Genomic DNA, 12,113 nt, shown 5'->3' with positions numbered 1-12,113 from the left:
TTGTCTATTTTGAATACATAATTTAAACATTCACAATGTAGGTTGGACAAAGTATGTGAACCCCTAGGCTAATCACTTCTCCAAAAGCTAATTGGAGTCCGGAGTCAACTAACCTAGAGTCCAATCGATGAGACGAGATTAGAGATGTCGGTGATAGCTGCCCTGCTCCATAAAAACACTCACAAAATTTGAGTTTGCTATTCACAAGAAGGATTGCCTGATGTGAGCCATGCCTAGAACAAAAGAGATCTCAGAAGACCCAAGATGAAGAATTGTTGACTTGCATAAAGCTGGAAAGGGTTACAAAAGTATCTCAAAGCCTTGACGTTTGTCAGTCCACGGTAAGAGAAATGGAGAAAGTTCATCACTGTTGCTACTCTCCTTAGGAGTAACCGTCCTGCAAAGATGACTACAAGAGCACAGCGCAGAACGCTCAACGAGGTTAAGAAGAATCCTAGAGTGTCAGCTAAAGACTTACAGAAATCTCTGGAACATGCTAACATCTCAGTTGACGAGTCTATGATACATAAAACACTAAACAAGAATGGTGTTCATGGGAGGACACCATGGAGGAAGCCACTGCTGTCCAAAAAAAGCATTGCGTCACGTCTGAAGTTTGCAAAAGTGCACCTCGATGTTCCACAGCGCTCCTGGCAAAATATTCAGTGGAAAGATGAAACTACAGTTGAGTTTTTTGGAAGGAACACACAACACTATTTGTGGTGAAAAAAAGGCACAGTACACCAACATCAAAATCTCATCCCAACTGTAAAGTATGGTGGAGAGTCATCATGGTTTGGGGCTGCCTCAGGGCCTGGACAGCTTGCTATCATAAACTGAGGAATTCATTTTTCAGTTGATCAAGAGATTTTGCAGGCGAATGTTAGGCTATCTGTCAGGCCAATTGAAGCTCAACAGAAGTTAGATGACGCAATAGAACAACGACCCAAAACACAGAAGTAAATCAACAACCGAATGGCTTCAATAGAAGAAAATAGACCTTCTGGAGTGGCCCAGTCAGAGTCCTGACCTCAACCCGATTGAGATGCTGTGGCATGACCTCGAGCTGTTCACACCAGACATCCCAAGAATATTGCTGAACTGAAACAGTTTTATAAAGAGGAATGGTCCAAAATTCCTCCTGATTGTTGTGCAGGTCTGATCCGCAACTACAGAAAACGTTTGGTTGAGGTTATTGCTGCCATAGGAGGGTCAACCAGTTATTAAATCCAAGGGTTCACATACTTTTCCCACCCTGCACTGTGAATGTTTACACAAAGTGTTCAATAAAGACATGAAAACATATAAATGTTTGTTATTAGTAAATTAGTGTTTGTCTATTTGTCGTGGACATCAGAAAACAACAAAGGGAGCACCCTCCTATCCACATCGACAGGACAGCAGTGGAGAAGGTGGAAAGTTTTAAGTTCCTCTGTGTACATATCATCGACAAACTGAAATGGTCTACGCACAGACAGTGTGGTGAAGAAGGCGCAACAGCACCTCTTCAACCTCAGGAGGCTGAAAAAAATGTGGCTTGTCACCGAAAAAATCCTCCCTAACTTTTACAGGTGCACAATTGAGAGCATACTGTCGGGTTGTATCACCGCCTGGTACGGCAACTGCACCGCCCACAACCACACGGCTCTCCAGAGGGTAGTGCGGTCTGAGCAACGCATCACCGGGGGCAAACTACCTGCCCTCCAGGACACCTCCAACACTCGATGTCACAGGAAGGCAAAAAGACTTGATATCATTGGCCACTTTAATACAGTGCCTTGCGAAAGTATTCGGCCCCCTTGAACTTTGCGACCTTTTGCCACATTTCAGGCTTCAAACATAAAGATATAAAACTGTATTTTTTTGTGAAGAATCAACAAGTGGGACACAATCATGAAGTGGAACGACATTTATTGGATATTTCAAACTTTTTTAACAAATCAAAAACTGAAAAATTGGAAAACAGCTCGAGCTCAGTGAGGTTGGATGGAGAGCATTTGTGAACAGCAGTTTTCAGTTCTTTCCACAGATTCTCGATTGGATTCAGGTCTGGACTTTGACTTGGCCATTCTAACACCTGGATATGTTTATTTTTGAACCATTCCATTGTAGATTTTGCTTTATGTTTTGGATCATTGTCTTGTTGGAAGACAAATCTCTGTCCCAGTCTCAGGTCTTTTGCAGACTCCATCAGGTTCTTCCAGAATGGTCCTGTATTTGGCTCCATCCATCTTCCCATCAATTTTAACCATCTTCCCTGTCCCTGCTGAAGAAACCATCTTCCCTGTCCCTGCTGTGGCAAACTTTAAACAACACTTTTTCAACACTTTTTTTTTTTAAACAACACTTCCATAAAGGCCAGATTTGTGCAATATACGACTGATTGTTGTCCTATGGACAGAGTCTCCCACCTCAGCTGTAGATCTCTGCAGTTCATCCAGAGTGATCATGGGCCTCTTGGCTGCATCTCTGATCAGTCTTCTCCTTGTATGAGCTGAAAGTTTAGAGGGACGGCCAGGTCTTGGTAGATTTGCAGTGGTCTGATACTCCTTCCATTTCAATAGTATCGCTTGCACAGTGCTCCTTGGGATGTTTAAAGCTTGGGAAATATTTCTGTATCCAAATCCGGCTTTAAACTTCTTCACAACAGTATCTCGGACCTGCCTGGTGTGTTCCTTGTTCTTCATGATGCTCTCTGTGCTTTTAACGGACCTCTGAGACTATCACAGTGCAGGTGCATTTATACGGAGACTTGATTACACACAGGTGGATTGTATTTATCATCATTAGTCATTTAGGTCAACATTGGATCATTCAGAGATCCTCACTGAACTTCTGGAGAGAGTTTGCTGCACTGAAAGTAAAGGGGCTGAATAATTTTGCACGCCCAATTTTTCAGTTTTTGATTTGTTAAAAAAGTTTGAAATATCCAATAAATGTCGTTCCACTTCATGATTGTGTCCCACTTGTTGTTGATTCTTCACAAAAAAATACAGTTTTATATCTTTATGTTTGAAACCTGAAATGTGGCAAAAGGTCGCAAAGTTCAAGGGGGCCGAATACTTTCGCAAGGCACTGTATATACTATATATTGTATCCTTCACTATCTAGTGCATCTTGGCCGCTCTGTCACTGCTCAGCCATATATTTTATACTTATATATTTTCATACCATTCCTTTACTAGATAGTTTATATTAGGTTTTGTTGTGGAATTGATAGATATTACCTGTTAGATACTGCTGCACTGTCAGATCTAGAAGCATAAGCATTTCACTACACTCGCAATAACATCTGCTAACCATGTGTATGTGACCAATAAAATATGATTTTATTGTTGTGGCCAAGATGAAGATCACATCAAATTTTATGACCCATTTATGTAGAAATCCAGGTATTTCCAAAGGGTTCACATACTTTTTCTTGCCACTGTAAGTCTCTCATGGCTCAAAGTGGAGGAGAGATTGACTGGAGGAGAGATTGACTTCACCACTACTTGTTTGTATAAGAAGTGTTGACTTGCTGAATGCACCATGGTGTCTGTTTAAACTACTGGCACACAACTAGGACACCCATTCATACCCCACAAGACATGTCACCAGAGGTCTCTTCACAGTCCCCAAGTCCAGAACAGACTATGGGAGGCGCACAGTACTACATAGAGCCATGACTGCATGGATCTCAATTCCACATCAGGTAACTGATAAAAGCAGTAGAATCAGATTTTTTTGAAATGATAAAAATACACCTTATGGATCAGTGGGGAATGTGAAGAGACACAGACACACATAAACATGATAAGACACACATCTACACACACATAAACATGATAAGACACATACTCTACACACACATAAACATGATAAGACACACATCTACACACATAAACATGATAAGACACATACTCTACACACACATAAACATGATAAGACACATACATCTACACACATAAACATGATAAGACACATACTCTACACACACATAAACATGATAAGACACACATCTACACACACATAAACATGATAAGACACATACTCTACACACACATAAACATGATAAGACACATACTCTACACACACATAAACATGATAAGACACACATCTACACACACATAAACATGATAAGACACATACTCTACACACACATAAACATGATAAGACACATACTCTACACACACATAAACATGATAAGACACACTCTACACACACATAAACATGATAAGACACACTCTACACACACATAAACATGATAAGACACACATCTACACATGGATTTTGTATTGCTGATATGTATTAATGTATTGTGAAAAGTGTAATGTCATGTAATATTTTTTAAATTGTATATAACTGCCTTAATGTTGCTGGACCCCAGGAAGAGTAGCTGCTTCCTTGCCAACACCTAATGGGGATCCATAATAAATACAAATATAAGGAACCTGGCAAGGGCCTAACATAATGCATATCGCTAACTAGCTAGCTGGTTAGCTAAATGCCATTTAGCTAAATGCACTAGCTAGGACAAAATAAATGTTAGCTGGAAAACAGGTTGCTACCACTGGTAGTGTATGGTGTAGATCAGCATGTTATTTGTACAATGTCATGTTCTGAATCAACCTATTCAAAACATTTTGTCTAAATGTAACATCTATTCAAGTTGTCCCTTGGGAAACACTGACCAACACTTTGGTACGTTTTATGTGGTGCTCCTAACTTTTTAAAGTTAGGAGCACCTGTGCTACCAATGGAAAACTTTAATTTAGAGCCCTTGCCCTCAGACCCAATCACGTGATTAAGGGGGCCAATATTTCATTGGTATCTCATTGTCACAACCAAACACATACGTCACACGGAGACCATGTAGTGTAGAAATGCATGGTTTCTTACATGGGAGTGAATGAATACAGTGAACTGTTTTGAATGTTGACATGTATGTATGGATATTCAGAGGCTGGTCTGTCATACACCACTCAGGCATGTAAGTGATGATGTTGTACAGTAGAAATTCATGTAGTTTTGAAAAGATTGGCTTACTGTCAGCGTGACCCCTCTGTATACAATATATGGTGTCTCTCTCTCTCTCTTTCTCTCTCTCTCTCTCTCTCTCTCTCTCTCTCTCTCTCTACCAGGGTGTGTTGATGGTGGGCCCACCAGGGACAGGAAAGACCATGCTGGCTAAAGCCGTGGCTACAGAGTGTGGCACCACCTTCTTCAACGTATCCTCCTCCACACTCACCTCCAAATACAGAGGAGAGTCTGAGAAACTGGTTCGCCTGCTCTTTGAGATGGTGAGTCTTTGTGTGTGTGGTCTCTTATGACGGACGAAAAACCAAACGAGGAACTGTCTGAGGCCAGCTCTCACATTTTCATTTGGTTCTGGGTTGGAGAGTGTATGATGTGGGCAGTGCCGCCTCTAGACCTTCGGAGGACCTAAGTGAGAATAGGTACCTATACCTCCACCTCGCAGGTATAACGTTTTGGTGCTCTCTTAGCAGCGGATTCTTTTTTTGGGCAGTGTTAAAGTAAATTCCCAGCAATTCTACATGTTTTGTCATGTTCATATGACATCTGTATGATTTTGACCAACAAAGTCAATAGGGGGGCCCCCTGGAGGTCAGGGCCCCTGAGCACATGCCCCTGCGTGCCAGGTCAGTAATATGGTGATGATAAGGCCTACTACAAGGTTTATATAGCTGACTAGACTACCTTACCTATTACAAGGTTTATATTGCTGACTAGACTACCTTACCTACCTATGCCGTAGAATCCACGGGGCCCTACAGGTCTGCTTATAGGAAGAGGTGGGTCTGGGTGTGTTTTTGTGCTTTTTAAATAACGTTCTTCAGTACCATGTTCTACAAAATGTTGACATAGAGATATAAAAGATAGAAAGGTATGTTTTAATAGAAGAGACTATTATGAGCATGTTTTTTTGTTGTTGAAAAGACGTTGAAAATATCTCTGTGTGGTTGAAAATATCTCTGTTTGGTTGAAAATATCTCTGTTTGGTTGTAAATATCTCTGTTTGGTTGTAAATATCTCTGTTTGGTTGTAAATATCTCTGTGTGGTTGAAAATATCTCTGTGTGGTTGTAAATATCTCTGTGTGGTTGTAAATATCTCTGTGTGGTTGTAAATATCTCTGTTTGGTTGAAAATATCTCTGTTTGGTTGTAAATATCTCTGTTTGGTTGAAAATATCTCTGTGTGGTTGTAAATATCTCTGTGTGGTTGAAAATATCTCTGTGTGGTTGTAAATATCTCTGTGTGGTTGTAAATATCTCTGTGTGGTTGAAAATATCTTTGTGTGGTTGTAAATATCTCTGTTTGGTTGTAAATATGTCTTTGGTTGAAAATATGTCTTTGGTTGAAAATATGTCTGGTTCCTGGGGAATACTCAATTAACCGTTTTTTTTAATGAACCTTTTCTCTCCATTGTGTCCAGGCGAGGTTCTATGCCCCGACCACCATCTTCATAGATGAGATAGACTCCATTTGTGGGAGTCGAGGGAAGTCGGACGAACACGAAGCCAGCCGCAGAGTCAAGTCAGAAATACTGGTACAGATGGACGGTGAGAGAAGTTCGAGGGAGAGAGGAAGAAGGAGATAGTGGGGCAGAGGGAGAAAGCGAGAGAGTTCACTGATTTCTGAATATGTTGTTTCTAGCTCGGCTGCTGAGGTGTGTTTTTGGGGAAAAGTATCTGACTGTACCATTGTTGTCCAGATGTAGGGAGAGCTATCTGACTGTACCGTTGTTGTCCAGATGTAGAGAGAGCTATCTGACTGTACCATTGTTGTCCAGATGTAGGGAGAGCTATCTGACTGTACCATTGTTGTTGTCCAGGTGTGGGGGGAGCTTCAGAGAATGACGATCCCTCTAAGATGGTGATGGTTCTGGCTGCTACTAACTTCCCCTGGGACATCGACGAGGCACTACGGAGACGACTGGAGAAGAGAATCTACATCCCACTGCCTACAGGTGACCTCTGACCCCTCACCTTTTTTATTTTTTTTAAATTAAATTTTTACCCCTTTTTCTCCCCAATTTCGTGGTATCCAATTGTTTAGTAGTTACTATCTTGTCTCATTGCTACAACTCCCGTATGGGCTCTGGAGAGACGAAGGTCGAAAGCCATGCGTCCTCCGAAACACAACCCAACCAAGCCGCACTGCTTCTTAACACAGCGTGCATCCAACCTGGATGCCAGCCGCACCAATGTGTCGGAGGAAACACCGTGCACCTGGCGACCTGGTTAGCGTGCATTGCTCCCGGCCTTCCGCTAGTGCGTGATGAGACAAGGATATCCCTACCGACCAAACCCTCCCTAACCCGGACGACGCTAGGCCAATTGTGCGTCGCCCCATGGACCTCCCGGTCGCCGCCGGCTGCGACAGAGCCTGGGCTAAAACCCAGAGTCTCTGGTGGCACAGCTAGCACTGCAATGCAGTGCCTTAGACCACTGCGCCACCCGGGAGGCCGACCCCTCACCTTTTAAACCTAACCTCTGATCTCTATCCCCCTGCCTACAGGTGACCTTTAACCTTTCAACCCTAACCTCTACCCTGAACCTAAGATGCGGAGATCCTGTTTCACACAGATGTCTTGCATATTAACCTATTCTTAAAATGTATCTGTTGTGCAGAATATTCACATTGTTGTACAGTTATACCTGTATGTCTTTAGCTGTAGGGTGTGTTGTTAACCCACATTCCTGTGTGTGTGTAGCTGTGGGTCGTGCTGAACTGCTGGGGATCAGTCTAAAGGAGGTGGATGTGGCTGATGATGTGGACCTGGCTCTCATCGCTGACAAGATAGACGGATACTCTGGAGCTGACATCACCAACGTCTGCAGGTCTAGCTTTGATCATTTTGGGGGACTTTAGGCCAGTAAAACAAGGAAAATTATCCATCGTGGGGACATTGCCCATATACCCATGTGGACAAAAGCTATGGAGGTTAGGGTTAGTGGTTAGGGTTAAGTTTAGGGTAAGGGGTTAGTGTTTAGGGTTAAGTTTAGGGTAAGGGGTTAGTGGTTAGGGTTAAGTTTAGGGTAAGGGGTTAGTGGTTAGGGTTAAGTTTAGGGTAAGGGGTTAGTGGTTAGGGCTAAGTTTAGGGTAAGGGGTTAGTGGTTAGGGTTAAGTTTAGGGTAAGGGGTTAGTGGTTAGGGTTAAGTTTAGGGTAAGGGGTTTGTGGTTAGGGTTAAGTTTAGGGTAAGGGGTTAGGGTTAAGTTTAGGGTAAGGGGTTAGTGGTTAGGGTGAAGTTCAGGGTAAGGGGTTAGTGGCTAGGGTTAAGTTTAGGATAAGGGGTTAGGGTTAAGTTTAGGGTAAGGGGTTAGTGGTTAGGGTTAAGTTTAGGGTAAGGGGTTAGTGGTTAGGTTCAAGGTTAAGTTTAGTGTTAGCTTAAAGGGTTAGGGTTACAGGTTAGGGAAAATCGGATTTTGAATGGTAATTCATTTTTAGTGTTCTTGAGAGACTGTTCCCATGCCTGACCCTTGTGAGTCGTGACTAGTCGTGGCATTGTGTGTGGGAGCTAAGGTCACAGTCATGGCTCTTGGCCAGGGGCATCCCCTGAACACACCCTTTATATAACAGAGAGAGTTGAGTCCACAGAGGGAGAGTGGGGGGCGAGAGAGGGAGAGAGGGACAACAATGTGTCCTCAGGAGGTCAGGCTTCTGTATGTGACCCATTAGATGTGTGCATTACATTTTAGTTATGCGTACATTCGGAGAGTATTAAGACCCCTTGATGTGATCCACATTTTGTTACGTTACAGCCTTATTCTAAAATGTCTTTTAAAAAAACAATTACTCATCAATAAAAAAAAAACACAATACCCCATAATGACAAACCAAAAACAGGTTTTTAGACATTTCTACACGTGGTTTAAAAATAAAATACCTTATTTACATAAGTATTCATACCCTTTGCTATGAGACTTGAAATTGAGCTCAGGTGTATCTTGTTTCCATTGATCATCCTGTTTCTACAACTTAATTGGAGTCCACCTGTGGTAAATTCAACTGATTGGACATGATTTGGAAAGGCACACACCTGTCTATATAATGTCCTACAGTTGACAGTGCATGTCAGAGCAAAAACCAAGCCATGAGGTCGATGGAATTGTCCGTAGAGCTCCGAGACAAGATTGTGTCGAGACACAGATCTGGGGAAGGGAACCAAAACATTTCTGCAGTATTGAAGGTCCCCAACAACACAGTGGCGTCTATCATTCTCAAATGGAAGAAGTTTGGAAACACCAATACTCTTCCCAGAGCTGGCTGCACGGACAAACTGAGCAATCGGGGGAGAAGGGAGGAGACCAAGAACCTGATGGTCACTCTGACAGAGCTCCAGACTTCCTCTGTGGAGATGGGAGAATCTTCCAGAAGGACAATCCTCTCTGCAGCACTCCACCAATCAGGCCTTTATGGTAGAATGGCCAGACGGAAGCCACTCCTCAGTAAAAGGTTTGGAGTTTGCCTAAAGGCACCTAAAGGACTCGGACCATGAGAAACAAGATTCTCTGGTCTGATGAAACCAAGATTGAACTCTGTGACCTGAATGCCAAGCGTCACATCTGGAGGAAACCTGGCACCATCCTCACGGTGAAACATGGTGGTGGCAGCATCATGCTGTAGGGATGTTTTTCAACGGCAAGGACTGAGAGACTAGTCAAGATTGAGAGAAAGCTGATCAGAGATCCTTAATGAAAACCTGCTCCAGAGCGCTCAGGACCTCAGACTGGGACAAATGTTCACCTTCCAACAGGACAACAACCCTAAGCACACAGCCAAGACAACCCAGGAGTGGCTTCGAGACAACTCTCTGAATGTCCTTGAGTGGCCCAGCCAGAGCCCGGACTTGAACCTGATCTAACATCTCTGGAGAGACCTGAAAATACCTGTGCAGCGACACTCCCCATTCAACCGGACAGAGCTTGAAAGGATCTGCAGAGAAGAATGGGAGAAACCCCTCAAATACAGGTGTGCCAAGCTTGTAGCGTCAATACCATGAAGACTGCTGTAATCGCTGCCAAAGGTCCAAACATTTCTAAAAAAAAACTGTTTTTCCTTTGTATAATGCAGAATTTTGGCTTGATTGATGAGGGCAAAAAAACAATTTAATAATATTTAATAAGGATGTAACGTAACAAAATGTGAAAAAAGTCAAAGGGTTCTGAATACTTTCCGAAGGCACCGTATCCAGGTTGTTGTGTGTTCTGTATGAAGAACGCATCTCCCGTTAAATAAACTGTCTCTGTCTCTGAGTGTGCCATGTGTGTCTGCCCCCACAGAGATGCGTCTATGATGGCTATGCGTCGGCGTATCCAGGGCCTCTCTCCAGAGGAGATCAGAGCTCTGTCTAAAGAAGAGCTTCAGATGCCTGTCACCATGGACGACTTCACAATCACCTTGAAGAAGATCTCCAAGTCTGTCTCCGCTGCCGACTTGGAGAAGTACCAGGCCTGGATGGAGGAGTTTGGATCTGTCTAGAGAGAGGACACAGCATCAGGAGTGGAAGAAAGGACTGTAAGAGCAGAGTGGGAAAGGACCAGTGGGGATTGGAGGGGGAGAGGACCAGTGGAGAGGACCAGTGGGGATTGGAGGGGGAGAGGACCAGTGGGGATTGGAGAGGGAGAGGACCAGTGGGGATTGGAGAGGGAGAGCAGAGTGTGAGAGGACCAGTGGGGATTGGAGAGGGAGAGGACCAGTGGGGATTGGAGAGGGAGAGCAGAGTGTGAGAGGACCAGTGGGGATTGGAGTGGGAGAGGACCAGTGGGGATTGGAGAGGGAGAGCAGAGTGTGAGAGGACCAGTGGGGATTGGAGTGGGAGAGGACCAGTGGGGATTGGAGAGGGAGAGCAGAGTGTGAGAGGACCAGTGGGGATTGGAGTGGGAGAGGACCAGGAGAAAGAGCCATGTATGTGAAGTGGAGAGGAACTAGAGGAGGTTGTGACTGGTGAAGAACTAGAGGACAAGAGTGTGAGCCAAGAGGATGGAAGTGTGTAAAGCGGAGACGAATGGACTGGAGTGTTTGGCTGAGATTTTAAAGGGTACATCTCAATAGTCTAAAGATGCTTCCTCTCTTCGTCTCCTTCTCCTTGGCTCTTCATCTCCTTGTCTTCCGCTGTATCTGTTGGTCCATCCATCCCTCCCTCCACTCACTATGCCTCTGTGTCTGTGGAGATGGAGTCTGTCACTGCATCTAAAATGGCACCCTATACCCTATATAGTGCACTAGGGGTCAGGTCAAAAGTAGGGCACTATATAGGGAATAGGGTGCCATTTTGGATGCAGTCTGTGAAACTCTTCACAGACGCCTTGGACTGATACTTGAATGGACACCTACAGACACTAACCACCACACACATTCACCAGGAGATGAAATGGATCTGAACAGGTTGGTTGAATGGTTCAGCTGTTCGTTTGACCACCTAGCTATCACAGTGTCTGGAAATGTAGATAATACACTGAACAAAAATCTAAACGCAACACGCAACAATTTCAAAGATTTTACAGAGTTACAGTTCATATAAGGAAATCAGTCCATTTAAATAAATTCATTAAGCCCTAGTACGTGGATTTCACATGGCTGGGAATACAGATAGACATCACAGATATCTTTTAAAAAAGTAGGGGCGTGGATCAGAACCAGTCAGTATCTGGTGTGACCACCATTTGCCTCAGGCAGCGCGACACATCTCCTTTGCATAGAGTTGATCAGGCTGTTGATTGTGGCCTGTGGAATGTTGTCCTATTCCTCTTCAATAGCTGTGCGAAGTTGCTTGATATTAGCTGCAACTGGAACACGCTGTCGTACATGTCAATCCAGAGCATCCCAAACATGCTCAATGGGTGAGATGTCTGGTGAGTATGCAGGCTACGGAAGAACTGGGACATTTTCAGCCTCCAGAAATTGTATACAGATCATGCTGAAACATGAGGTGATGGCGGTCGATTAATGGCACAACAATGAGCCTCAGGATCTCATCATACCCATGGGGCACTCTGTTCACATCGTTGACATCAGTAAACCGCTCGCCCACACAACGCCATACATGTGGTCTGTGGGACCACTTGGATATACTGCCAAATCTCTAAAATGACGTTGGAGGCAGCT

At 43.8% G+C, this 12,113-nt stretch overlaps 1 protein-coding gene across 2 annotated transcripts in view; it reads left to right on the top strand.

Moving 5' to 3' along the window:
- katnal1 (katanin p60 subunit A-like 1) overlaps nucleotides 1-10,605 on the top strand; it is a 19,114-nt gene extending 8,509 nt beyond the window's left edge. The window contains exons 7-11 of one of the 2 annotated variants that reach the window (XM_042311620.1): nucleotides 5,124-5,282; nucleotides 6,438-6,564; nucleotides 6,837-6,971; nucleotides 7,719-7,845; nucleotides 10,289-10,605. In XM_042311620.1, coding sequence (XP_042167554.1) covers nucleotides 5,124-5,282; nucleotides 6,438-6,564; nucleotides 6,837-6,971; nucleotides 7,719-7,845; nucleotides 10,289-10,487 — 747 coding nt within the window. In that variant the 3' untranslated portion in view covers nucleotides 10,488-10,605. The remainder of the gene's footprint in view (nucleotides 1-5,123; nucleotides 5,283-6,437; nucleotides 6,565-6,836; nucleotides 6,972-7,718; nucleotides 7,846-10,288) is intronic. The other variant, XM_042311621.1, reaches the window with a different exon arrangement.
- Nucleotides 10,606-12,113: the final 1,508 nt, after the last annotated feature.

This window comes from Oncorhynchus tshawytscha, linkage group LG33 (genome assembly GCF_018296145.1).
Source record: "Oncorhynchus tshawytscha isolate Ot180627B linkage group LG33, Otsh_v2.0, whole genome shotgun sequence".
NCBI classification, from domain to species: domain Eukaryota; kingdom Metazoa; phylum Chordata; class Actinopteri; order Salmoniformes; family Salmonidae; genus Oncorhynchus; species Oncorhynchus tshawytscha.
Note: the sequence above shows the minus strand (reverse complement) of the source record. Positions and strands in the feature narration are given on the sequence as shown.